This window comes from Oreochromis aureus, linkage group 1, assembly GCF_013358895.1.
Source record: "Oreochromis aureus strain Israel breed Guangdong linkage group 1, ZZ_aureus, whole genome shotgun sequence".
Lineage (NCBI taxonomy): Eukaryota > Metazoa > Chordata > Actinopteri > Cichliformes > Cichlidae > Oreochromis > Oreochromis aureus.
The window spans coordinates 7,396,877-7,424,874 of NC_052942.1; the positions used below are offsets into that span (position 1 = coordinate 7,396,877).

General features: G+C 39.8%; 1 protein-coding gene across 1 annotated transcript in view; it reads right to left on the reverse strand.

Moving 5' to 3' along the window:
- The window catches only part of LOC116317951 (lymphocyte-specific protein 1-like), a 56,903-nt gene that overhangs the window by 13,755 nt on the left and 15,150 nt on the right, over positions 1–27,998 (reverse strand). The window contains exons 2-12 of the mRNA XM_039601722.1: positions 26,547–26,687; positions 24,091–24,349; positions 10,543–10,697; positions 8,816–9,116; positions 7,040–7,165; positions 6,452–6,475; positions 6,042–6,083; positions 5,145–5,176; positions 4,828–4,912; positions 3,843–3,983; positions 3,500–3,598 (exon numbers count right to left, since the gene is read on the reverse strand). Coding sequence (XP_039457656.1) covers positions 3,500–3,598; positions 3,843–3,983; positions 4,828–4,912; positions 5,145–5,176; positions 6,042–6,083; positions 6,452–6,475; positions 7,040–7,165; positions 8,816–9,116; positions 10,543–10,697; positions 24,091–24,349; positions 26,547–26,687 — 1,405 coding nt within the window. The remainder of the gene's footprint in view (positions 1–3,499; positions 3,599–3,842; positions 3,984–4,827; positions 4,913–5,144; positions 5,177–6,041; positions 6,084–6,451; positions 6,476–7,039; positions 7,166–8,815; positions 9,117–10,542; positions 10,698–24,090; positions 24,350–26,546; positions 26,688–27,998) is intronic.

Genomic DNA, 27,998 nt, shown 5'->3' on the forward strand with positions numbered 1-27,998 from the left:
TACTCACTATGAGCATCATTTAAATAACCTTTATCAGATTTGATGGTTTTGTTACAGACTTCCCAAAAAAGTGTTTTGCTTTTCTTTCACAAATGTGGGGATTAAATTGTGTTAAAATGTACAAAACAGTGATGTCATGTTTGTGACGAGGACCCAGGCAGAGAGAGAGACTTGATGAATTTAAGAATCTTATGATTTAATAAAGAAATTTGCAGACTTGCACAGAGATGGCAAAATTATGATGACTGATAACAGAGATGAAGACAACAGACGATGAGGACAGGGAGGAACAGGGGTTTAAATGCACCAAGGAGACAGTCAGAGGGAACTCGGGACAACTGGAGACATTTAAGGATGCAGGGACTGACAGAGACAGGGAAGAAGTCTCATCGTGACGTGTAAAGCTTATCTTGCCTGGCTGGGCAGCTCTCTGGGTGCTCAGCACCCCCAAAGCTCTGATCCTAGAATCGCCCCTGTACAAAGCCTTTGGCAGTGAAAGCAGATGACACACACATGAAGAGTGGGGCAAAATTTGATTTGCTCTTTCACCAAATACTCATGACATCATTCCCTTGCAGATGGCAAAATTCATCATTGCTTCTGAAATCAAACTTTTCTTCTTTTAAGCTTCACTATTTTGTACTTTTTTTTGTATTCACTTTAAAGATTCCCATTAAATGAATCTTACTTATTTACTGATTTAGAGAGGTCTGAAGCCTGAGCTTTTGGTTTTATTTATACAAACTACACTGACATCATGATACTTTGGGTATGTTTAAGTTGATCATCCACTGCTATAGCAGTATATACAATGACAAAAAATATGAAAAAATATGAGCAATGGCGTACCCCTTAAACAAAAGCTGATAGCAGCTGACACCGTAAACAGCGTGATACTTACAAAGTGTGTTATAAGAATATAAATATTCATGTTCAGAGAAACATCCATAAAAGCAGAAGAAGTAGTTTTGTGTAAAAAGGACTAACCACTAGCTTGTTGAATAAGAGGCATTTCTTTTTGCTGTGTGTTGTTTAACTTTGACAAAATCTGAACAAAAAACATGCTCTTAGATCCATAGAAATCTTCCTGGGAGGATTAATAAACATGGAAGCAGAAGACATTATCCTGACACCCTGGTAAATGTGGACTTTTGAGCCACCTACACTGACCGTATGGACTTATATCAGGGTTCGTACGGGTGCTTGAAATCCTGGAAAGTGCTTGAATTCTAATGTCCTCTTTTCAAGGTTGGGAAAGTGCTTGAATTTCAGATGTGGTGCTTAAAAGTGCTTGAAAATGTAACTGTATTTCATTCACAATAAATAGCTATCTGATTGAATTTTTTCTTATCAGATAGAGAAATAAATGAGTCACAAAAAGCAAAAGCAATTTTTCCCGCCTGGGCTGCCCTGCGTCTGTTTCAATATGTGACCCCCCTCCCTCGGACAGTTGGGGATGAGTGCGCTAACATACCTGTAGGTTGCTGTTTTAATGCTTTTAATTTTTTTAATGATGGAAAACAACAATGGCGGAGTTTGCACTCTCTGGTCGCATGATAGGTGAGTCCTATTGCAGTATGGCAGCGCTGTTACGGAATATGCTGTGAACTTAGCTAACATTACTTAGCAGTAATATGAGTAATTTACTCAAGTGAAAGCTTTAAACATTAGCCCGATACATAACTAGCTAACTTTAGGCTTTCTGATTAACCCTCTGGGGTCGACGGACCCAGATCCTCCATTTCAACTTGGGTCGAACGTGCTGACTTCAATCTATATACCAGTTTTTTAAAATTGTGTTGATAGGTCACGTAAAACCGATTTTTTTTTGTTTTGTTTTGTTTTGTTTTGGGGGGAGGGGTCTGAATACAACAGTGGCGTTTTCTCCGGGAAGAAACGGTAAAAACTGTGTTTTTTATGGAGAGCGCTAGCAAACACGCTTTGCTTGTGAATGAAAAAAGAAAAACACTCCTTCCCTATTGGTGGGAAAATGTACCATGTCGACCAATCAAAAAATGATACAGCAACATGTGGTATTTGGTTGTTGGGAAGAGAGGGAAGAGAGAGAGCGATAAAGAGAGAAAGTTTTGATACGTGAGAGATTTGTGACGTTTATCGTGTTTGGAGTCTCAAGTTAGTGTGTTGTCTTGTGTAGTCAGTGTGTAGTGTAGTCATTTTGTTTTGTGTGTCAGTTCTACTAGTGAACGTCACAGTTGCTGCAAAAAAGCCACCAAAGGCAGGTTGCAGTGTAAACGCTGAGTGACACACCTGCTGTCAGACCTGCAGGTTTATCCCTGTGCTGTTCTCATCTGTGTTATAGTGACACAAACTATGTTTTGGAGTTGCATAAATAATTTGTGTGCCTTCTTATTTGATGCAGAGCACCTGATTGTTCTGTAAATAGTTTTGAATGGTTATATAAAAAACGTCTGAGTCTTGGCTGCATTTTTAGGTAAATAGTACCATATAACTTTGTTGTTTGCAAAACTTGTTCATATTTTTTAAAATGTCCAATTTCTATTTGCATTTCAAGTTATGAAAATGATTCCTTAAACATCCTTGTGGTTTTACAGTCAAAATATCACTTTCTACTTGTATTTTAAATTTTGTCTGAATTTAGATCAATTGTGCTGACACATTATGTCAAAATGAGATAATAACAGATTGGCAAGATAAACAGTTTTTAAAGGTGAAATATAGAGGCCAAATCAAAAGTAGTTGAAAACGGACAGTTATACCCTGGACACCAGAGGGTTAACGGCTAAGAGCAAAGTTGTCACCAAGTACTGTTTTTTTGTGTGTATTGCTGCAGCTTTTTTGAGTATTAATTTGGTGCCTTTGGGTGAAATAATGGTAATATGAGTGATCCATATGGTCACAAAGAATAGCCACTTATTTCTGTGCTACCAAAGTTCCCCGGCTTTCATTCAAAATGTGTTTATCGCCACCGACACATTAAACTACTTAAACAGTCAGTGCTGTTCTCCATGCCTGTCTAACTTGATGTTATTAGCACAAACACTTGAAAGGTGATCATTTAGGACTTCAGCAATAATACACACAGCAATGTAGTTAGCAATATTAGTAGTTAGTTTTATTGGGAAATAACTTAAAAAACAAACAAACATCTGTCTCCTATTTTTTTGGCACACAGGAAAGAAGCATCAATATCTAGACTTATTCCTTTATTTTTCGGTTTTTTTTGCTGGAAAAGCTTAAAAACGGATCTTGAAAGTGCTTAAAAAGTGCTTGAATTTGACCCTGAAAAAAGCGTACGAACCCTGTTATATGGAATTGGGCAGGGTGCATTAAAATCATAAATTACACCTTTGGGTCGATGGGAAATAATTTTGGTTTTGTATATTTTTAAAGTAGTTGTTGCCTTTCCATTTTTGGTGGGAAAAAGACATAAAGACTGGGCAAAACACTTGTTTAAAAACTGATGTAATCAATTTAATGTAATTCATGTAGAAAAAATAATAATAATAATCTGACTTACTGCTGGTTTGGAGGGGGAGCTACACCTGCTTCCGTCTTCACTTCCTTTCACCCACTGGTTGATGAGATCAGCAACACCCACTTTTAGAGCATCTGCGTCCTGAGAGAAAAGTGACATATACAACACATACGTACATGGTTAAGTTCATTTACAGTTTTAAAAGTTTTAAATGGCTGCCCCTCAACCCAATTTATGTAAAAAAAATACATAATGTATTACAGTAATATCAAAAGCACTCCCCTAGGAAACCTTCCCTCCTGTTTTCTGTTTAAAATATATTATTTTTGAAATGATTGGAAACATAAAGACCCCCCCAACACCCCCGCATTATGTTTCCATAAACCTTAGATGCTGTGATCGAGGTGGCATTTTGGTTCCAGGCATCTCCGGCCTCAAACAGGTTCTTCTTGGATGCAACTGGTTCAGCAGGAGCAGTGAGATCAGTCACTGTCTGGCAGCCTGATCTGCCTTCCTTTGAGGAGAGCTGAGAAAAATAAGATGAGAGAAAGAGAGAAAAGTAGAAAAGTTTAGGTCAGGTCTGAGAATCTAGTGAGAGAGTCACTGTGTGAGGGAGTGCTAGTTTGTAAACCAACCAAATATTAGTGGAATTGTTTTTGCCTTTATTGTGAAACGATGATACTCCACACATACACAAAAATGAAAACCCATTTGCCCAACAGATCAATTTCTTCTTGATTTTACATCCTTCACTTTAATACTTTACCTATTATTGCTATATATATATATATAGCAATAATGATGTGTGATTCACAAGACAATATAAACCAGTTTATTTAAAAATGTTTTTTAAAGCAATAATTGTTGCCAGTCACAGGCAAATTGAATAGATTTAACTGTTTTTTCTCCACTTTCTTTATGTTTTATTAAACACCATCACCTTTTCGTTAATTTTGGTATTCTTTTTATTGGGATAAATACCCAGAAACACTTTTCCCCTGTGATAAATGGTAACCGTATTTTCAAACGAGCCAAGACCACACCATCTTTTTCACACCCAGGTTAAAATGTATTTATTTTAACAAAGACCTCACAATATTCAAGAAAATCTCCCATGAACAAGCTTGGTGACAGTGAGAAGGAAGAACTGCATTTTAACAGGAAGAAACCTCCAGCAGAAGGAAGGAGGATCAGGGAGGGATCCTCAGGGAGGATCAACCAACCGCTGCTACTAAAAAACGAAATTAGAGCAGTCTAAAGTGTCCTCTGAGGTTTCAAGTGATCAGTCTGCGGAATCTGTTAATGATTACAAGACAATTATCCCACAAATATCCTCTTACTGCTTGAGAAGAAAAACACTGCAGTTTTACCTCCAGGGCATGTGTATATTGTTCCAGTCTCTTGTCGATCTTGGAAACAGGAAGAGGTGGCAGTGTCTTCTTTATGTTGCTGGTGCTTTAGAAGAATGCATAAACAACTGAATCAGTCATGGCAAAAGTGTAATTCTGTCTGATTTTAGCATGTGGTACAAACTCTTTATGTCCTTCCAGAGGAAAGTTTGGTGTTTCTGTTCAGAATAAGTGTAAATGGTGATGGACATCATATTAACTCACATCACACTGAAAGAAAGGTTTCTGCATGTGTTAGAGTTTGATCATTGTGTTTGTTTTTTATTAGTAGGCCTTACCTTCTCCTCAGAGACTCTGTTCGCTCTGTGATCTGAGGAATGAAAATTTTCTGTTTATTAATTTGCATTTCGCAGATCAACAATTTAAACAGTAGTAAAAAAACAAACAAAAAGGAGACACAAAAACTTCAGTGTTCTTTCACAAAGGAAATCAACTGTCAAATAATATTCTACTAACAATTACATAATTACTGTCTTCATGACTCATCCAAACATTACTCTGATAAATTCTCTGTCTTCCTTCTCAAGTCCTCATCTCAAGTCCATGCAACAAAGATAGTAAATGTTCCCTCTCTTCAACCAGCTTCAGTTTAACAGGATAAACCTTGACCCTATAATGTTTCTAATAAGAGCTGTTCAATACTTGACCTGCTAGACCTTTTGCAAAACACCGCAGGCAATTTGTTATCAGAAAACAAAGGTTTTTTATGTCTTGTTTTTACCCTCTGACAGAAATCCTTTATTTTCTGAGGTCAAAGGTCATCATCATTAACAACTCCCAACCCTAACTTTAACCCTAGCTCTTCCTTATAGGTCATTTTTGTTTTTATTGAATTGTTTTTCCAAGTCTTGACTATCAGGGAACAAAGATTATTCTAACTGACACACATAACTACTATTTATATTTGTTTAGAAAAAAGTCTCTTTTGACATTCTTCAAAATATCGGGTTAGTCATATGTCATGACTTCAGGGGGTTAAGATACCTAATACTTTTATTACTGAGATAGATTTCAGTTTGCAGCTGCAGGTTTTTCCTCTTGTAGCAGATCAAATTATCAGTAGTTTCAAGTTTTTGCAGTCTTTCTAATAGCAGTGCTGCCAGATTCGGGGTGTATCAGGGTGTGTTTGCTTGAGTTTACTTGAGAGTGGCCTGCTGTTTTTCACCCTGACTCACCTTGCATTTACCATCTGCTGAGATGCGGCTGCTGACTTCATCCTGTAAAGAGACAGAGTAAGCTAAGACACAAATTCCTATAGAAGTCAGTTATACTGCATCAAAAGTCACTGCAAAATAAAAAAAATCTCTGTTGTTCACAAGTCATTTTACCCTTTCCCTGTTTGGAACTTTTTAACATCTATCCGGTCACCAAACCACTGAGGGCAATGTTAGGGTGGTATTAACTTCAAATTTCAAAGAGGTTTTTTAACAAACAATAACAGGTTTTCTCACCATTTAAAAATCCTACCAATAAAACTGTGCAGTTCATGTCTGCTCTTTAATCAGTGTAACCAAACCTTAAGTTTGACAAATGACTGTCTTCCATTGCTGCACAATAGGTCAGCTGACACATGCAGGTTACTTACTGGGTAAAACTGTATGAGGAGTTTCTGTTGGGACATCAGGGGGCATTAAAGAGACAATGGGTTTAGACATGATTAATACAATGTAACACAATAAGACTTTATCATCAGAAGTTCATTACACTATCTGAGCAATATAACATCATCATAGGTAAAAATTCTGGGGGCAACTGAAGCTGACCCAGACCGATCCACGTGGTTAGAATTATACACCTGCTTCATTGTTAAAAAATGAAGAAGGAACTAGTCCTTCAAAGATGAGTCGCAAGATCCTCAAACAGAATCAAGGGAATTTTACAAGAAATTTAATTTTTGAAGGAAACACCTATAAAACCTGTAAAGTAATCAAAATTCACTTGTACATAACATATCACATGAAAACTTTGCATTGAACTTTAGCTTTAGTTGTTTTCTGTATTCTGATTGAACAATATGTAAATGCAGGAAGAGCAGAGTACATCAAATTTTGCACCGGAGCATAGTAGATATTACCTTTTCTGTAAGGAGGCTTACACTGGACACCATATGATTATGGAGACCCAGTAAATACCAAAAGGCGTCCTACAGATCACCCTCGGTTTTACAAGTTACCTTGAATGTTGGGCTCATGGGACCGTAGCAGTTTAGTGACTCTTCGCCGTCACTGCTGCTGCAGAGAGAAATGGCAGAGCTTCTGTTTTCCTCCTCGCTCCACTGGTCTCTGCTGTCTGTCAGTCGCTAGAAAAAAAGAAAAGAAAAACAGAACATTTGTATTTGATAGACAGGTGTGCAGTAAAAGTGCACTTCTGACCTTAATTTGTGTACACTGAAGGCAAGGTAAATATATGCCTCAAAGCAGTATAAAGCACATATTTGCATTGTTTCATTTAGAGTTTAAGATCATTTAAATTAATAAGCTTTCTTATTTCTTTAAGGCAAATTAGTATCCACTTCACCCTTGGGTGGGGAAAAGCAAAATAAAACCAGATGTTGCTGGTTTTGGTATCGCAGCCTTTGTACATTATGGCAGAAAATTTTCCTAAGAGGATCAGGGTTGGTTTCCATAAAGCACAAACCACAATTGTAACAAATAACTACCCCCCATCAAGGATACAATGACAGCATCTTAAACAATAACACTCCAGACATAAGCTGTTGTAGGATTAATGGTACAACAATGTACCTCTCTGAAAGCGTAGCTGCTGTTTGGTGCTTTTAGAGTGCACCCCTTTCAAATGTTGGCGGGGCTAGGTGCTGATGCATAATTCAATTTTAACAGTTTTCCCCAATATCGCCCTTTTTTAAAAGTGTGAAACTTTTAAAACTTGTTTTCACTGTTCGCTCACACTGCATTATTTGCTGGCAAAAGCCTAATGAATACCTGGCCCACTGCTGGTGATAAAAACTGGAATTTCCACAGTGCCTTACATCATTGGTGCTTTTGTCAGGCTCTGATTCATTTTGACACCCTCTATGCCAAAGCAGCATTCTTTCACTTTATTGCTTCAGATCTGGAGCCAAATTCTATGAAATTGGAGTTGTTTAAAAAGCTTGCGTGTACTTCATGAAGCACTTTTTATGAAACACTGGGGGAAACAGGACATTTTTCTGGAGCTATGTCAGTTAACTACTGCTTTGTAGATGTCTGAATAACAAAATGAAATGCCTAAATCCCAACTTCTTAAAATCCCACTATGTGAAACTGTTGGACACATTTGACAAATTGTGAGAGAGATTGAATAATGGAGACAAAACTGAAGTTAGTTTGTCCTTGATGTTATTATCTCATGAAAATTCTTTAAGATTTCATGAGATTCATTGTTTTTATGTGCACGATTACAATGGATTATAAATGACATAGCCAAATATACAATTTAAAATTGTTTCCAGAAGAGTGTAATTCTACAAAGTTGATTTAGAACCCATGTGCTTGCTGCATGACATCCATGTCAACAGTGTTTTATTGAAAATGGATCTTCAATCTGCCTTAAATGATAGACTCACAAACCTCCTGACATTTTCTGAGGTAGCATCTTGCAAATTTTACATGAAAGTATGATCTTGTTCTCAAGATTGCTCTACGTTGATCTTATTGTGCAAAAAGGACAATTACCTAAGTAAATTTAAATATAAAGAATATTCCATAAGAGAGTAAATAAAAGGAGAATATTATATTTAATATATATATAATATATTTTATATTAAATATATAATATATTTTTGTAAATTAATTCTGTTATATATATATATGTAACAGAATAAAAAAATAAAAATTAAATTGGAAATCACATTTTCTGCCATATTTTTACCCTGTGTGTGTGTGTGTGTGTATGTGTATGTGTGTGTGTATAAATCCATAGATGTCCTTACAATCTGTACAAAGCAAACCTTGTTTTGCAGTGTTCTTTCTTCTTCTTCATTGTCCTCCTTCGCCTCATTCTTTTCATTTTTGTGTCTCCACTCCCTTGTGTGGTGGAGGTCTTCCTTCACTTCATGTGTGAAGTTTAGCTCCTCTTCCTCCTGTTCGTCATCTCTTGCAGTCTGTCTGGTTTCTGTCGACCTCCACTCTTTCTGCAGAGTTGGCTGCACCTCTTCTTCTTCTCTCTCCTGCTCATGCTTGTTATTCTCATCCTTCTCCTCCTGTTCCTTCTGCACCCCCACCTCCCCTTTCACCCTGCAGGCTTCTCCACTGTGGAAGAGATAATTACATTGAACTGGCCAAAGTGTTGTGATCCAGAAACATTACCACAAGTAAAAACCTTGGGGAAAACAACAAAGAAAAAAAACCTTACACAACTTACAGAAATGACTGCATTTCAAAATGCCATGCAATAGTGAATAATACAAAAAATGTACAATCAATACTGTACTTGAGCAAAATGAACAGGGTGTAGTAGAGACTGAAAGTCATACTCTGTGATTTCACCTCACATGATATCATCTTTCCCTAATGTTTTCTTAAAAATATAGTAATTATGTTACATTTCACAAAAGCAGGATAAAAAGGGAAGAAAATGTTGGAGAAAAGTAAAAAAACATATTACTTTTCCTAAAACCTCTGCCTGGCTCCTACAGAAACTACGCAAATAAATCCTAGTTTTGGGACTAAAGCTTCTCATACTGCAGTATAAACTAACCAAAACAACTAGTTCTCTATCGTAAAATCACTGGCCTGTGGGCTGATAAAATTCTCCTGGAAGTAATGGAACCCACAAACCCACAAAGTCTTATAAAGACATGATGTAACACATTCAGAAATAAAGAAATAACAAGGGAGTGAGGGGACCTGGCAGGCTGATGATTAAAAAAAAAGAAAAGCTGTTGTTGATAAAACATAAAAGACATCTTTTTATAACAGGTCTGACTATATGTCAAACAAGCACAGTTACGCAATATTTAAATCACGTTGTTTAAATACACCAGAGTGAACTCTTTCCAATGTGACCTTGCTGTGGATAGTGACAATTATAGTTTGTTCACATTTAACAGAGGATGTTTTTTTGCTATGGTTGGTAACAAACAAAATCCCATGGTGGCTACAAATGTGTAGCCAAAGTAAATGTTGATTAATAAATCTTGTAGAAACACTTTTTTTTAAAGCAGGCATTTGGAAAATATCACCACCAAAATATAATTTTGTATTATTGCAACAAGATTTTCATGACTGTGACTTTTTTTTCCCCCTATATTTTCAGCAAATAAAGTTTGTACATTGAAGTTTTGGTTCATTTCTTTTGTTAAGCAAGCTCACTTCTAATTCTTTTTTCATTATTATTATTTAATTATTTCCTCAGCCCAAATATAATATAGCAACATGCTATATTATATTTTATAGCATATATTTATAGCATATAGCATATATAGCATATACTATATTTGTTGCTCTTTTTTTTACTTCTGTGTGGACAGCGCCGTACCCATCATAAAGGTACGGTGTTTTTCTAACAACTTTTTACCAAATTTCCCCCTTGTGGGACAATTAAAGAATTATTCTATTCTATTCTATTCTTTTTGTGTTTGAGAATTAGGGAAGATGAGTAATGCTGTGTGTCTACTACCTAGATGGGACGCAGCAAGACATTAAAAAAAAAAAAGAACAAGGAAAAAAAACTAACAGTGAGTAGGGAGCATATCGTGGCTTCATTGTCCCTGCTGCCAAATACGATGTCATGTCTGCTGGCCGGCAGGTGGTGTGCTGCAACCTTGTGTCGTGTGCCAAGAAGACAGATGAGCTGTAAGATGTCCTGACTTCCTTTTTGTCACTCGAGGTCTATAAGAAACCAAAAGCAGAGAAGGGAACAGAACATCTTTAATAAATTAATGCAGTATACCAAGAGTGTGCTGATCAGCTTTAATAGTGCTGAAGCTGGATGATGAGCTTGACTGTATTGGTACAACATTAGTTGAGTTTAGTTAGTTTAGAACTCAAAGGAATCATTAGCTGCACATATTTTATGATGGCATTATAATTTTAAATATTTTGACTTTTGATCAATATTAAGAACATGCATTTATTCTTAGGATTGCAATAATTATTTATTAGAATTATTTACTTTTTTCTCCCATAAACCCCTAGGTTACAAGTTACGATTAAAAATCACTACAGGTAATAACAAACATACTTAAATCCCTCCTGTGCTTGCAGAGACATTTCCCTAACAATCATTAAGTAGAGCATTATTAGTGTAAATGATTGGGCAACCAAAGTGCAGATTTAGGAACCATAGCAGAGCTACAGTGTAGATATGAATGTCATGGTAATTTGAGCTTTTAATGATTTCCTTGAACTTTTTCCACTTTGCAAAGCATTTAAGCATTTAATGACTTCACTAAACAAGAAATGGTGCACAAGTTCTACAAAGGGTCAAAGGTATACAGACGAGATCAAATAATTATATACCCCCACTAATTTTTGGTTAAATCTCCCTTAATAACTTGCATCTTGCCCCGAAGTCATTAGATCCAAGTGGTTGTCATACTTCTTGCTAGAATAGAATAGAATAGAATAGAATAGAATAGAATAGAATAGCTTTTTATTGTCACTGTTACAAGAACAGTGAAAGGCAGTTTGGCATCTCTCCATGTGTGTGGAGTACACAATAGCGTAAGTATTTACACAATAACAGACAAATTTACATTTACACAAGAAAGATATGTACAAGTTATACATACACCTGCAAACATACATGCACATACATACATATATGTATATATACATATATGCATCCATACATACATACACACACATTTCCACATACACGCTTACATCTATATACATACACATACATGCCATCTAACTAGCAGGTGCATTGAGAGGTGCAGTGTGATCAGTGATATTGCACATTGAGTGTGTGGGGGGGATGCACATTGGGGGGTGCTGTTGGAACTATACTAAATAAGGTTATAATAAATACAGCTTAAAGAGGTAAGGGTGTTGGTTGCATTGAAGTATAAACAGAAATACGATTTATAAATAAGGTGTAATGTCCATGAGTGTTGGCAGTGCAGTTATCCTCCAATCAGGGTGGAGGTAGGGCATGTTTGACAGCCTGTGGGTAAAAACTTCTGCTGAGTCTGTTTGTCTTTGACCTGATGGACCTGTAGCATTTACCAGAGGGAAGGGGGGAAAAAAGTGAGTGTCCAGGGTGTGAGGGGTCTTTGATGATGATGCTGGCTTTCTGCTGAAGTCTGCCAGTATAGATGTCTCTGAGGGGGGTTAGTGAAGTGCCGATTGCCCGCTCTGCTGCCCTCACCACCCGCTGCAGTTTCCTCTTGTCCTCCGCGGTGCAGCAGTTGAACCAGAGTGTGCAGCAGTAAGTCAGAAGGCTCTCAATGGTGGAGCGGTAGAAGTTTACTAGCAGTCTTTGGGGTAATTGGGCCTGACGTAGTTTCCTGAGGAAGTACAGCCTTTGTTGTGCTTTCCCTACCTGGTGGGAGATGTTTGTGGACCAGGTAAGGTCGGCCGAGATGTGGACTCCGAGGAACTTAAAGCTTATATAAGGAACTTAAAGCTTATAAGCTTTAAGTTCCTTATATATTTGTCTCGATATTTGAACTCTACCAGTGCCTGGCAAAACTGGTAGAGCTCATTTAAAATTGTTGATTTCTCGGCACTGATCTGGCTTTTAAAACAAACTTTCAATACGGTTGAGCTCAGAGCTTTGAGTGGGCAATTTCAGCAGCTTAATCCTGGAGTGGATAAGCCTGCTTTATCCATTCAAAAACTGGTTCTGATGTCTTGATGCATGCTCAATCATCCAGGTAAGTAAATCTTACCTGGATGATTGAACATCTTCATCCTTGACAACCGCTGCCTAAGCGAAAACCTGTAGTGATCCCGTATGTGTCAGGAGTATCGGAGTAGTTGAGACGCATTTTTTCTAAACACCGGGTCTCTGTGGCTTTTAAACGCTGCACCAAAAATTGGTCCACCCAAGGATCGGGTCCCCCGACACAAACAGAGTGACATAGTGTACGCTGTTAAGTGCCAGGAGGATTGCCAGGATTTATACATCGGGGAAACCAAACAACCTTTGGCGAAGCGGATGGCACAACACAGAAGAGCTACCTTGTCAGGCCAGGACTCTGCAGTCTATTTACACCTACAGACCAGTGGACACTCTTTCAAGGATGAAGATGTACACATCTTGGACAGGGAGGAATTTACGTGAAAAGGGAAAGACCATCTCTGAATAGAGGAGGGGGCCTAAGGGTACATCTTTCGCCATCTTACAATGCTGTGATTGCAGCCATTCCCCAACTCTCTATGAATGGTACTTATGGCCATTGGTGGTCAAAGCCATCAGTGGGCTTTGATAAGTAGGTTTTGGTCAGTGGTTGTTGATCAATGGTCATGAGAATTTGCATAATTAAGATTAAGGAACTGACCTCACAGCCCATTGTTCCTTCAGTGGGCTGGTTTCAGTCATTATGCAAATGTACTGTTTATAAGATTGGGGAAACCTGCAGTCAGCTGAGACTGAAGAAGTCACTTGGATGAGTGACGAAACGTTTCTCCCACAAAACACTACGTCCAGATGAACAGAATCAACTTTTGGAGAACTGGTTCTGATGTGTAGTTTTGATCTTTTTCCTGTTGGCATATCCAGCTGTGTCCAACTTTCAACCATCTAGCTGTTGGTTTGAGTTGAGGCTGACGAATTTGGAAGTAATCCTTCTTCGTTATTCATCCACTTTGAGCAATGTCCACTGACACAAAACAGCTCCAGACCATGATGCTCCATGCTTGACAGTCGGTACAGAGTTTGTATATTTTAAAGCCTCCCTTTACTCCTCCAAACATACCTCTTGTTATTGTTAACAAATAGTTCAATCCATGTTACATTGATCAGACCTTTCTCCAGAAGGCGTTTGCCTTGTCAATGCGGGCAGCTGCAAAGTTCAGCCAAATTGGAAAGTGGGGCTTTTTTCTTGGCCTTGTCAATTTAAAAGACAATGCAGAATCTTCCTCATCACTCTGTAAAACCTATTTAAATGGTAAATGGACTGGTTCTTATATAGCGCTTTTCTACTCTTCTGAGCACTCAAAGCGCTTTACACAACTTGTGCATTCACCCATTCACACCAGCACATTGTTCTAAATAACATTCACACACATTCATACTCTGATGGATGCATCAGAGAGCAATTTGGGGTTAATATCTTGCCCAAGGATAGTTGGCATGCAGACTTGAGGAAGCCAGAAATCGAATCACCAACCTTTCGATCAGTAGATGACCTGCTCTACCGCCTGAGCTACAGCCTGTCATGGTCCTGGGTCTGGGGACCCAGTGTTTATGTGTTTCTGGTTTATGAATATTCTTTGATTTAGTGTTTTTAATGGTCTAGTCATTTGTGTTTCTAGTTTCCTTAATTATTCTCTGGTTATATTTTGCAGTTCCCTTTCAGTCGATTCACTCGGTACAACACATAAGTATGGGATATCACGCCCTCGTGTGTCCTGGCTGAAGAAACCTTTATTCACGCCTTTAAGGCAGATGACGTGTGATGACACACGCACGGCCCCGCCTGCACATATAACCGCTGTCATCATAGCCACTCTTCACCTCGCTGAGAGCACCTCTGTTGAGTTGGGCTAGCTAGCTGCTGCTAGTTAGCTCAGTTGCTAACTTGAACTCTGTCGCCGACTTGAACTTAGCTTCGACAGTAGTGGCGCAGAGGCACCTGTGGCTGACCCTCTTTGACGTCCCAGATATGGACATGTATAGATATATGGCTGTATATCTGGATGAACCACTGTCTGCGGCTGGGTTATTCGGATATTCACTTGAAGCCATTTAGACGAGACAGTGGAAGTGAAAGCAGAAACACTGACATAAGACATAAACCTTCAAAATAAAACAGGAAACAATTCACAAAGACGCAGACTTGACACTGAACTAAACACGGGGGTAGTGATGGCCAAATGAAGCTTTCTGAAGCACTGAAGCTTGTATTGAAAAACGGTTCATTACTCGAAGCTTTTCAACACAGTCCTCTCCGGTGACATCTGGTGGCGAAAATTATGAAGAGGAGCTTGAATCTGCAAAATAAAACAGACTGCTTAATTATCACTGCTCACTCCACAGAGTGGAGTTCTCTCTGATATTGGGCCACCGTTGCATTGCTTTGAACATGTAATTTTTTTTTCCTCGATTGGGGGGCTGAAAAATTTGTAATGCTTATTTGCTTAATACATCTTGATCAATAAACTTTCCTTATGTAAACATGCACCATGGTGTGGCCTTTCTTTGCTTATGACTCCTTGATGTTGGTAAATACAATAAGTGAGCAATATATATAATATACATATGATAATGTACAGCACACTGGAGTATGCTCCTGCTGTGAAGTCCTGCCTCCATCTACTTGCGCATTTAATCACTGGACAGCTGGACAGGTATGTTCATACAAAATATTAGATTAGGCCAATTGTCCTATAAATATTTTTGACCTAGGGGTAGCATTGATTGTAAACTGGAAAGGGAAAATGCTTAGGGGGCTGAGTACGGCTGGGTATCGTCACTGATGTGTAGAATCATTTTGATTCGATACAGGATCCGATTCAATTTGATTGGAATCTGGAAAGTTTTGCCTCAGTCAGAAATATTACAATTCTGATCATTTATCAGTATATATCCATATTTTTGTATCTATTAAAAGAAAGCTGACACTTGTGAGACTTAATTAGAGATGTAAACGGAGAGTTATGAAACCTGCAGCTTCAGAAGCCAGCGAAAAAAAAGATAAACACAGCGCGAACCCGCCGACACATCAAATTTTGATTCTGACGCATTGGGTCCGCTCTCTGTGTTTACGTTTGTATGTTTTAGCTTTTTGGTGTTTGACGAAATTTTGTGAGGTTTAACCTGAGATGCTGGCGTTTCAGGCAAAATAACGTTTAATTTACAAATCGACTCAGGATTTTAATGAATCAGTATCACTTTATTCAGTTTAGAATGGATTGTAATCAGAAAAGCGATAATCAAAACCCACCCCTAACCATGAACTTGTAAAGTAAAAACATGATCTATGTAAGGTAGCCCTTTTGTTATTTTCATTTAAAAAGAGGATTAGTTTTACTGTGCGCTGGCCGAGTCTGTTTCTTTTCTTAGAAATAATTTCTCCTGCCCAAGAGAAAATCCTCTCGCATGGAACAGAAGAGGCTGTGGAGTGCAGAAACTACACTGCAAGTTGGTAGATATGCAGGTAGGTATGCGGTCTTATGGGTCCTGCAGACTATCACCTAAAAACAATAAACAAAATGATTTTCTAAAATGTGCAGCAATGTAATTTACGTATAATGTGAAATACATTTTTTTTGTCTTTATTAGCTTTAATTCACATGGAAGTATTTCTAAAGTCATATGCTGTAATGATATTTACATTATGAAAAGATGATTTTGGACATTTCACGTTTTTCACTTCTGCAGATAAAATAAATTGAGCAAAATCAACTCAAAATCCCGCGAATGATTCACTTCCTTATAAACCACTGAATCACTTGTGTTCTAAATGAAGCTTCGGACGTCACTGATCACGTGACTCTGGCCAAACCACACAGTGCTTCTGCAGTGTGTTGTTTTTTGGGTACGCACCGGAGCGCCAGCTTCAAGCGGGCATTAGTCTAATGGATAGATTTAACCAATAAACCGTTCTTATGTAAACATGCACCATGGTGTGGTATTTCTTTGCCTGTCACTTCTTGATGTTGGTAAATAAAATAGATGCAAAATACATATAATAACATACAAAACTTTGCCAAACGAAGCAAGCCTCGACACAGTGCTTCTGAACCAGTGTGTTGTTTTTTTCGACACACGCTCCGGAGCGTCAGCTTCACGCGGGCCATCACTACACGGGGGCACAAGAACAAAACCTAAGAACTAAACCCTTAATCAGAATAAACTGAAAGATTTTATAATAATGATCAACAGGGGCGATTTTAGCCCATTTTGGGGGGTGCTGAAGCACCCCCAAAATGAATCAAAGCACCCCCAAAGATTTCTTACTTTTTTTTTTTACAATATTTGCTGTTTGTGTGACACACTACTGAAAATATAAAAAGCATACAGTACTTGGTTGAGACGGAACATTTTAACAACAAAAGTATAGATAACCCTCCCCTCCCAAAATGGTTTGTTCCAGCTCCCCCACTCTGGCTCTAGGGTCGTTGCTGCCAGAGCGATGGTAGCTGAGACGCAGCGGAGCGGAGGTGGAGTGCCTGGATTAAAACAGGACATATTAGCAGCATTTAACCTTCAGTTACTCTTTATGTAGTTAGATAGGAGTCATGTTTCTTTTAGCTGAAAACATTACACCCAGGTAACCTGCAGTGTTGAAAACGTGTTTTCCAATGATGTTTGCTACCCTACAATCCGTCCCTACTCTGTAGTAAATTCAGCAACATTTGACCGTCCTGTTACTCCCACTGAAATGTATACAGCCTATTTAAAATCTAAAACTTAAAATTGTCCGTAGCCTGCTGTTGTTACCACTGTCCTGTTTGAAATGGATACTAACTAGCTAACTGACTGAATGCCCATTAACCTTATAACTCCTGTTGTGTGTGTGTGTGTGTGTGTGTGTGTGTGTGTGTGTGTGTTTGTGTAGAGAGAGACAGTCAGGTTCATAATGGATATAAGGAAGTTTTTTCAAAAACAGGAGCCACATTCAGGTAAAAGTGTAAGATCAAATGATCCGTCAATAAAGGATAATGTTGGATCAGTGTTTCAATATTTTATATCTTTTATTAGATGTTCATGTGGTTTGGTTATTTGCCTTTTGGTTACAGACTTCTCAAAAAAGTGTTTTGCTTTTCTTTCACAAATGTGGGGATTAAATTGTGTTAAAATGTACAAAACAGTGATGTCATGTTTGTGACGAGGACCCAGGCAGAGAGAGACTTGATGAATTTAAGAATCTTATGATTTAATAAAGAAATTTGCAGACTTGCACAGAGATGGCAAAATTATGATGACTGATAACGGAGATGAAGACAACAGACGATGAGGACAGGGAGGAACAGGGGTTTAAATGCACCAAGAAGACAGTCAGAGGGAACTTGGGACAACTGGAGACATTTAAGGATGCAGGGACTGACAGAGACAGGGAAGAAGTCTCATCGTGACATGTAAAGCTTATCTTGCCTGGCTGGGCAGCTCTCTGGGTGCTCAGCACCCCCAAAGCTCTGATCCTAGAATCGCCCCTGATGATCAACAAAGCACAACAAGGGAGTTCGAATATAGCCTATAACACAAAATCAATCCAAAACATAATAACTCAAAATGCTGGGTCAAAATGACCCAGAAGCAGACAGAAGCTCTGCGCGTTATCATCCCCAGACCAGCGCCCACTGCCGTAGTGGGTGTGCCGCCAGCGGGAGCACATCATCCGGTTCGAGCTCCACTCCAGTCGGCCTGGAGCAAAGGCCCACCCTCGGGCCCCGGTGGGACCCGACACCCAGAAGCAGGGGCGATTCTAGGATCAGAGCTTTGGGGGTGCTGAGCACCCAGAGAGCTGCCCAGCCAGGCAAGATAAGCTTTACACGTCACGATGAGACTTCTTCCCTGTCTCTGTCAGTCCCTGCATCCTTAAATGTCTCCAGTTGTCCCGAGTTCCCTCTGTCTCCTTGGTGCATTTAAACCCCTGTTCCTCCCTGTCCTCATCGTCTGTTGTCTTCATCTCCGTTATTAGTCATCATAATTTTGCCATCTCTGTGCAAGTCTGCAAATTTCTTTATTAAATCATAAGATTCTTAAATTCATCAAGTCTCTCTCTGCCTGGGTCCTCGTCACAAACATGACATCACTGTTTTGTACATTTTAACACAATTTAATCCCCACATTTGTGAAAGAAAAGCAAAACACTTTTTTGAGAAGTCCGTAACAAAACCATCAAATCTGATAAAGGTTATTTAAATGATGCTCATAGTGAGTAAGAAGTAAACTGAGTGCATGTTTTGGACAGAGATTCACTTTTAATGTGTATGTATAATATAATACAGATACATAAAAACACTCCCAAAACAGAATAAATTATTACAAAATATTAATAAAAACTATAAAAATGGAGGCAACTTTGCCTGTGGTAGAATGTATACAATGTATGAAAAAATCTTTACTGCAGATACTAATTTAACTAATTTAATAATACTAATTTTGTGTTGTAAGATTTATGAGTTTCATGCTTTCATAGTGGTACTTGGGAGAGCTTGACATTTTTCTCAGGTGGTGCACACTGTAAAAAGTTTGAGAAACACTGATAAGTGTTTCTCTGCCGCATAAGTCTGTATGCGGCAGTCATACAGACAACTGGACGGTCCAAAAGTTAGCCTACCTATTACTGGCTGAGGTTTTAGTGGAGTTGTGGCTGAACCACATAAAATATATCATTAATTTTAATCTCCTCAATCAATGATAATGTTATGTTGGAATGTTGTTAAAGAGGGTCAAAATGTTTCAACCCAGTTTGTTTTGCAGATTCTGTATAGCAGCTTTAATATAGGAGAGCACAACTTCCTGATTGTATGAATAAAATCAGGTTTTTTCTCTTCGTCAGTTTAATAGTTTCTGTTTTGCCTGTCACTGTTCCCTGTCTGTTTTCTTACCTGGTTCTTCCTGACCTTGTACTTTCTCCTCACGTTCCCCTCTTTCCTCTCTCCCTCTTTGGACTGACAATCATACACTAATAGATTGTATTCAATTAGATGAAAAATTACATTAATATGAAAAAAAAAATTATTAAGATCACTAACGAAAAGTCCTGTCTCAGTGTACTTTCAACCAAAAGGCAAATAACCAAACCACATGAACATCTAATAAAAGATATAAAATATTGAAACACTGATCCAACATTATCCTTTATTGACGGATCATTTGATTTTACACTTTTACCTGAATGTGGCTCCTGTTTTTGAAAAAACTTCCTTATATCCATTATGAACCTGACTGTCTCTCTCTACACAAACACACACACACACAACAGGAGTTATAAGGTTAATGGGCATTCAGTCAGTTAGCTAGTTAGTATCCATTTCAAACAGGACAGTGGTAACAACAGCAGGCTACGGACAATTTTAAGTTTTAGATTTTAAATAGGCTGTATACATTTCAGTGGGAGTAACAGGACGGTCAAATGTTGCTGAATTTACTACAGAGTAGGACGGATTGTAGGGTAGCAAACATCATTGGAAAACACGTTTTCAACACTGCAGGTTACCTGGGTGTAATGTTTTCAGCTAAAAAGAAACATGACTCTATCTAACTACATAAAGAGTAACTGAAGGTTAAATGCTGCTAATATGTCCTGTTTTAATCCAGGCACTCCACCTCCACTCCGCTGCGTCTCAGCTACCATCGCTCTGGCAGCAACGACCCTAGAGCCAGAGTGGGGGGGGGAGCTGGAACAAACCATTTTGGGAGGGGGTGGGGTTATCTATACTTTTGTTGTTAAAATGTTCCGTCTCAACCAAGTACTATATGCTTTTTATATTTTCAGTAGTGTGTCACACAAACAGCAAATATTGTCAAAAAAAAGTAAGAAATCTTTGGGGGTGCTTTGATTCATTTTGGGGGTGCTTCAGCACCCCCCAAAATGGGCTAAAATCGCCCCTGCCCAGAAGGAAGAAGCCTCAGCCCTCCTTGCTGTGGTTCCAAGTGGAGAAGGGTGTCCAGCGGCAGGGAGACGCTGCTTTTACCCCTCTGTTGCCGCCCAAGAGGTGCCGCTTAAGTTCTGTTCAGGTCGTCAGCCCCAGAAGGCGCTGCACTTTCCTAACACTGTCTCCCAAGCACAAACCCCTTGCACACAAAATGCCTCAGGTTCTAACTCCCTGTTCAGGTGTGTTAAATGTTCAGGTGATCACGTCAAGTGTTCCCACAGTTTTTCATTGTTGTGCCTCGGGAAAGTTGCCTCCAACAAAATGTGTGAATGTACATGTTCTCATGTTACAATCATTAAAGAGTGTTGTTTATTCTCAAACAATTGCAAATCCTCACCCTGCCGGCACAATGAGCCAGGTCAGGCAGGTGATGCATTCCCCTGCAGACACACTGGGGGGCGACAACGCACCACCGACGGTGCTGCAGGTCAGCTGCTCACTTCCCTCAGTGGCATGCTTGCGCCCCCTCTCCGTGGGTGCTGCGAACTGTTGCCATGGGTTACCGGTTGCAGTTCCGAGTCAAGCTGCCTCGTTTCCGGGGAGTCGTAAACACTACTGTCGGCACCGAGGCAGCCATGATCCTCAGGGAGGAAATAAAGGCGCTATTGCAGAAAAGAGCAATACGAGTGGTCCCCACTTCTGAGACAGACAAAGGTTGGTACAGCCGTTATTTTGTTGTTCCGAAGAAAGGGGGAGGGCTTCGTCCCATCCTCAACCTGCGGGTCTTGAACGCGTATCTATGAACGTACAAGTTCAAGATGCTAACACTCAGACAGCTCTTGAATGCAGTTGGCCCGGGAGATTGGTTTGCCACAATCGATCTAACAGATGCTTCATGTGGCTATACATCCTAAACACAGGCAGTTTCTGAGGTTTGCATTCGAGAGCGTAGCCGACGGATACCTGGTGGTGCTGTTCGGGCTGTCTCTCGCTCCGCTGCGAAATGTGCCGAGGCAGTGCTAGCGCCCTTCAGAGAAAGAGGCATCCGCATCTTAGCCTAGCTAGATGACTGGGCTCTCATAGCTTGCTGCAAGTTCAGTTTCAGCTGGGACGCAGACTGCGTTTCCAGACGATATTACGTCTGTCGGGCATGATGGCATCTGTGATCGCCGTAATGCCACTTGGACTGATAAAAATGAGAGTGTTTCAATGCTGGACTCTCTCTCACCGCCTGTGCGTATCGTGTCACCTTCGGAGGAGGCTGATGGTAACTGCGTCTTGCATGCTAGCTCTCAGTCCCTGGAGGGAGCCTGGGCTGCTGTATTAGGGCTCTGAGATTGGGAGGGTGTTGTTTCGCAAGGTGGTGTCCACAGATGCTTCCCTAAGGGGGTGAGGAGCGCTGTGCGAGGGTGTATCAGTGAGAGGGATCTGGTCTGCAGCCCAGCGCGAGTTGCACATCAACCGTTTAGAGCTGTTAGCAGTGTTCTTAGCTCTCAAACATTTCTGTCCAGTCCTGGAGGGCCAGCATGTCTTAGACAGGACGGACAATTCAACAGTGGTGTCTTATATAAACAGGCAGGGAGGGACACGCTTCCTTCCTCCGTTGAAGCTGTCTCGCTCTCTGCTGTTATGGTGCAGTGTTCATTTTCTGTCTCTAAGAGCCACCCAAATGCTGTCTATTTTCCCAAGATCATGCCTGCATCTTATAGCTCAATGGAGTTTGAGTTGCTGAGCTTTTGCTCCCCTTCTTTTGCATCTGAGGAGCAGAGGAGGATGCATTCTCTTTGTCCAGTGCGTGTGCTACGCACCTACATTGAGCGCACTCAGAATGCGTTTATGTGACCAGCTGTTTGTCTCCTTCGCTAATCCAACTAGAGGTAGAGCTCTGTCTAAACAGAGGTTGTCCCACTGGACTATAGAAGCTATCTCACTGGCGTACAGCACCAAAGGTCTTGCTGTGCCCCAGGGGGTGAGAGCTCATTCCACCAGGGGGATGGCGATCTCATAGGCTCTTTTTAAAGGGGTGCCTGTAGCTGATATTTGTGCGGCAGCTAGTTGGCCATCACCACACACTTATGTACGGTTTTATCGGTTGGACAGTACAGCCCTTCGGTGGCTCATACTGTCCTTTCTGCTGGGTCTACCGCACACTAAGGTGGTGGTGGTCTGATTCCGGTTCGGTGGCTGGTCTGCGGGGCATGTATATATGTCCCATACTTATGTGTTGTACCGAGTGAATCGACTGAGAGGGAACGAATAGTTATGTCTATAACTTCTGTTCCTTGAAGGAGAGGAACAAGGTGGCCCCACTGAGCAGTTTGGCTTGGTGAAGAGTGGCTATCGAACTGAGGGATGACTGTAATGACAGCGGTTATATGTGCAGGTGGGGCCATGCGCGTGACATCACACATCTGCCTTAAAGGCGTGAACAAAGGTTTCTTCAGCCAGGAGACGTGAGGGCATGATATCCCATACTTATGTGTTGGGATAACTTCTGTTCCCTCTCCTTCAGGGAACAGAAGTTATAGACATAACTATTCGTTTCTAGTCTTTAGGTTTTGTCACTGTGCCTCCCCTGTATTCCACGTTTCATGTCTAGTCTCCCTTGTCTTCATGTTCGTTTATCGCCTGTGTCTGTTTCGTGTTTCTGTGTCAGTTATGTTCCCATGTCTGTTTCTTCCCCAGTCCCTGAGCCAAAGCCACGTCTTAGTGTGTGGCTCATGTTTCAGGTTTTATTTTGATAGTCCCTTGAGCTGTGTTCAGAGTGTTCGGTTTTGCTTCCTCCCTGTCTCATTGTGTCAGGTGAGTTCCAGCTGTGTTTCCCTCCTGTTTCCCATCCCCTTGTTATCCTTTGTGTATTTAGTCCTCTGTCTTCCCTTGCCTGTTGTTGGACTGTCTGCTTATCCCCCTTTGTTTCCTAGTCCCATGTTTTTCTTGTTCCAGGTAATTTCGTTCCATGTACTTAGTGTTTAGTTAGTTTAATCTTAGCCTCCCTTTGCTTTTGTTTGCATTTTGTGCAGCCAGAAATAAAGGGTTAATATTAAATTGTGTCTTGGTAGTCTGCATTTGGGTCCACTCTCTTTCTATGCTCGCACTGTCTGCCACTGCAGACATGACAATTTGAGCCTATATGAATGCTTCAAAACTATGCACTCAATTCTTGTTTTTAAAGTCATTAACCCTCTCAAGGCAGGTGTTGCCAATTTGCAACAGTTAAAAACTAACAACCTGATTACCCCACATACATATTTTATGAGTTTTTTTTTACTCAGAAGTACCACTGCAGGACTTGGTTGTGCATTAGCAACAAAAACTTAACTTGAGCCTGAGAGGGTTAAAGGCGTATGCTTTATAATCATTCCACTCTGGAAAAAATAGCAAAATGACATGGCATTCATGCCCATGATGAGTGTATGTAAACATCTTACTGCAAATGTAAACCAGAACTGTTCTGTCTGAATGAACCTCAGATCACTATAAAACACAAGTACTGAGGTAAATCTGCAATGAAGATGTAGGTTTAACACTACGTTAGTATGCCATTGAAGGTACAAATCTATTTGACCTTCACTGGAGCTTCTGTTGAAGTGTCCTGGGTCCTACTCCTTGGTTCTAGTCCTCCTGCCTCCTCCTGTCCCTCTTCATCCACCTGATGTTGGTCACTCTGAGGCTTTGGTGGTGATGCTGAAGGTCTCTGCTCCTTTGCCCTGCAGCCATTCTGCATCTCTTGCTCATTACGGGTTTCTAGCCTGTGGCTCCAGTCACTGAAACCTTCATCTTCATCCAGGCCCAAAGAGCAACTGGGCTTTAGCTCCTCATCTGACCTAAGAATACAGCACAGAAAATTTATCACTTACCTGATCTCAGAAACTGAAGCTATTGGTTTTGTTATTCGGTGCAGTGTTTTAGTCATGTAGTCTTTGACTGTGTTAGGGAGATTTGGACATTTTCACAGTAGTCATAAGTAATTGATCCTTTAAACAGAGGAAGGAGAAGTATCACATGCCTTTATGGGAAAGCCTGAAAGTCTCACAACATAGTATAACCAAAAACAATGTGTAAATAATTGTCACAAAATAGCTTTAAATATTATAATTTAACCATGTTTTCATTATTGCTAATCTTAATGCCAATCATAGTCCATATGGCAGACATCCAGGTTTATAATATCACTACAATAATCACTATCAGTGGTGCAAAAGGTGAATGTGAAGTAAGGCAGAAGATGGAAAATAACTTAATAAATCTGGCAAAAATGGTCAGAATCTTACTAACTTAAATAAAATCAAATCTTGACAGCTGACATGGAGTTCAGGCAACAGTCTGATGAGGCTCATTTGAAATTTTCTGACTCTGTGTGTGAGAGCTCACCTGTCTGAGGTGTAGAAAGCTTTTAATCTACTATCCTGAGTGAGCCCATCCCAGTCAAGAGAAGAATAGTTATGAATAATTAATACGGTTTTCTCTCACATTGGGAACGCCCTTACACTGAACCCGAGGAGAGAATCAGCAGCAAGTACTGTCTAAGTATCGTCTAAAGTTTAAATGATTCCCTCTTATGATTACACCCCCTCCACGACTTGATGCACAACATCTGATGACCTGTATGTACCAACCATGCTGAACTGATTTTTTTTCCAAGCTGACCACATAAGGTAGGAAAATATAAAAGGAAAGCCAGTCAGTTTTCTTATTTTCAGTTAATTCTGCTATTCATATTTTCAGAACTTAATAGTCAAGCTTAGATTCTTTTTTTAGGCTTCAAGTGAGTTTGCTTCTGAGCAAACAAAGAAAACATATCCATAGGTGCAGCTGCTGCACCTACAGTAACACGGCAAACTGTTGAAAGATGGCTGGCAGGTGGCATATGGGACCTTCAGTTTCAAGCTCCATGGAAACAGAGGCAATAACTGTGGAAACACTAAACAGAGGCACTGCTGCCTCCTGTTTCAGAAAAGCTCGAGTCAGCAGACTGACCTTATAAGTAGCAACAGATTAAAAGCTACTGATATCTCTAAATAACTCCTAGTAGAATTTGTTTTTACACAAATGTTTCTCTAAAAAAGCCATTTTCAGATTGTCCCTTGCTAGCGCAGGAGGCACTGGGCGTCCTTTGGCAGAATGTCTTACACTGGATCTTCTTCCTGATGCAAACTCAGAGGGGATTTGTGTCTCTCACTGGAATCAAACTGTCACTCTTATACTTGCCAAGCAAATGTGTTAACCATTACACCACTGGAAATTCCAGAGTACTCTAGATTTCTCTATAAAGGTTCATATTATATTCAGCATTTCAGATTTTAACAACTGGAATTCTATTTAGATTCATCTAATTCAAATCTTGTCCTTTTAGCAATCTATAAAAACAGGTGTCTCACAAACTAATTATATTTCAGTGTGACTGGGTGGTAGGTAAGGCAATGGGTCAGGAAAAGAACTTACAGTTCTTTTCAGAACTTACAGAACTTTTCTGAGAAGAGAATGAGTGAACTGTGCAGTTTTTGCTGAGCATATTTCATCAAGTGTGAGTGTCATAAACTCAGGCGATGGGCATATTTCCTCCAAAGATTCCCTTTCTGACATCTGCCCATACAACCAGAAGCTGATAGTGCAGCAGCTTTTTCAGCTCATTTACCTGCAACATCACTGGGCTATGCAACTGGGCTGAATGTACTGATGACACCAGCACACACTTTTCCCCAACAATCAGCACAGACAGGCTGAGCTGTAAACATGAAGAGCAGCTCATCTTCAGTGTTTGCTGTAAATGCGATGGTTGGGTTAGTGAGAGAAACCAAGCCTTGTTGGAACAGATGGTATCAGCTGAGAAGTCTTGCAAGCAATCCAAGCAAATTAAATATTCTTCTGACCTAATCACAACAGGTTTTTAAAAAAAAATATTACATACTTTTGTATTTTCTGTTTCTAGACAGACTTGTTGATATTTATGTAGCAAAAGCTGTAAAGTCGTATAAAAAGTTGGAAGGCTTGACGAACAACGTGTGGTACAACATTACTTACTCTGTGTTTTGTGTGTGGTGGTTCTGTTGGGTGGGCTCGAGCCAGGAGGGGCTCCCCTCTCCTCTCTGCTTTTCCCTGGCTCTCCTCCTTCTCTCCCGCTCAATCTCTTCAGCATCCTCCTGGCTCCGCTGCGCTGTTACCCTGCAGTCCGCACAAACATCAAGAGACTTACAGCACACACTGTGTATACTGCAAATGTAATGTTATACATTTTAGAAAAGACCTTTTAAAGAGCTATATGTAGCTTATCCAGCTGGGACTTGATAAGCGGAAGGACATGGATGGATGTATATGTTAACTCTAAATGGAAATTAATTTTTCATTAATTAAGTGTGCCTATGCCAAGAGGCACACTTATTACTATTCGTCGGATTTATTATTAAGTGTGCCTATGCCAAGAGGATGCTGATTAAGCATCCACACTATTGAGTTCCTGTTTCTCTTTATTCTTTATTAAGTGTGCCTATGCCAAGAGGCACACTTATTACTATTCGTCAGATTTATTATTGTTAAACACTATTGTTTTCCTGTTTCTCTTTATTCTTTATTGTGTGGATGCCCTCAAAGGCATCCACACTATTGAGTTCCTGTTTCTCTTTATTGTGTGGATGCCCTCAAAGGGCTTCCACACTATTGAGTTCCTGTTTCTCTTTATTCTTTATTGTGTGGATGCTTTAAGGCATCCACACTATTGTTTTCCTGTTTCTCTTTATTGTGTGGATGCTTTAAGGCATCCACACTATTGTTTTCCTGTTTCTCTTTATTGTGTGGATGCCCTCAAAGGGCTTCCACACTATTGAGTTCCTGTTTCTTTTTATTGTGTGGATGCTTTTGGCATCCACACTATTGTGTTCCTGTTTCTCTTTATTATGTGTGCCTATGCCAAGAGGCACACATATTACTATTCGTCGGATTTATTATTCTTCTTCTTCTTATTATTGTGTGGATGCCCTTAAAGGGCTTCCACACTATTGAGTTCCTGTTTCTCTTTATTCTTTATCTTTATTATTCTTCTAGTTGCTCCGTTCTTTGCCGATTAACTACTCCCTCAGTATTCAGCCGATTTTCACCGTTCAAACTCTAAAAAATTCTGCTCTTTCTGCTAACGACTGCTATGACTTTTGGTGCTCATAACTTCTATACTTTTTGAGATATTGAATATTTTTTGCAATATTTTTGCCCATTGAAATGAATGGAACACATTATCAATGTGGTCACTTATTTCTGCTCGCCGGGCTGAGCTGTGTTTTAGCTCAGTGAGATGAGCAGCCATTCTAAGACTGGGAGGCCCGGGTTCAAATCCCACTTATGGCAACAATTTATTCAGTTCACAGTTAAACTTTTTTTTAACTGTTTTCAACACAAATTTGAGCATCTTCACCCCCTTTCAGCAAAATTTTCAGTTTTTTCTGCTGTTTTCAGAACAAAAATCCTCTTTTCAGCAGAAATTCT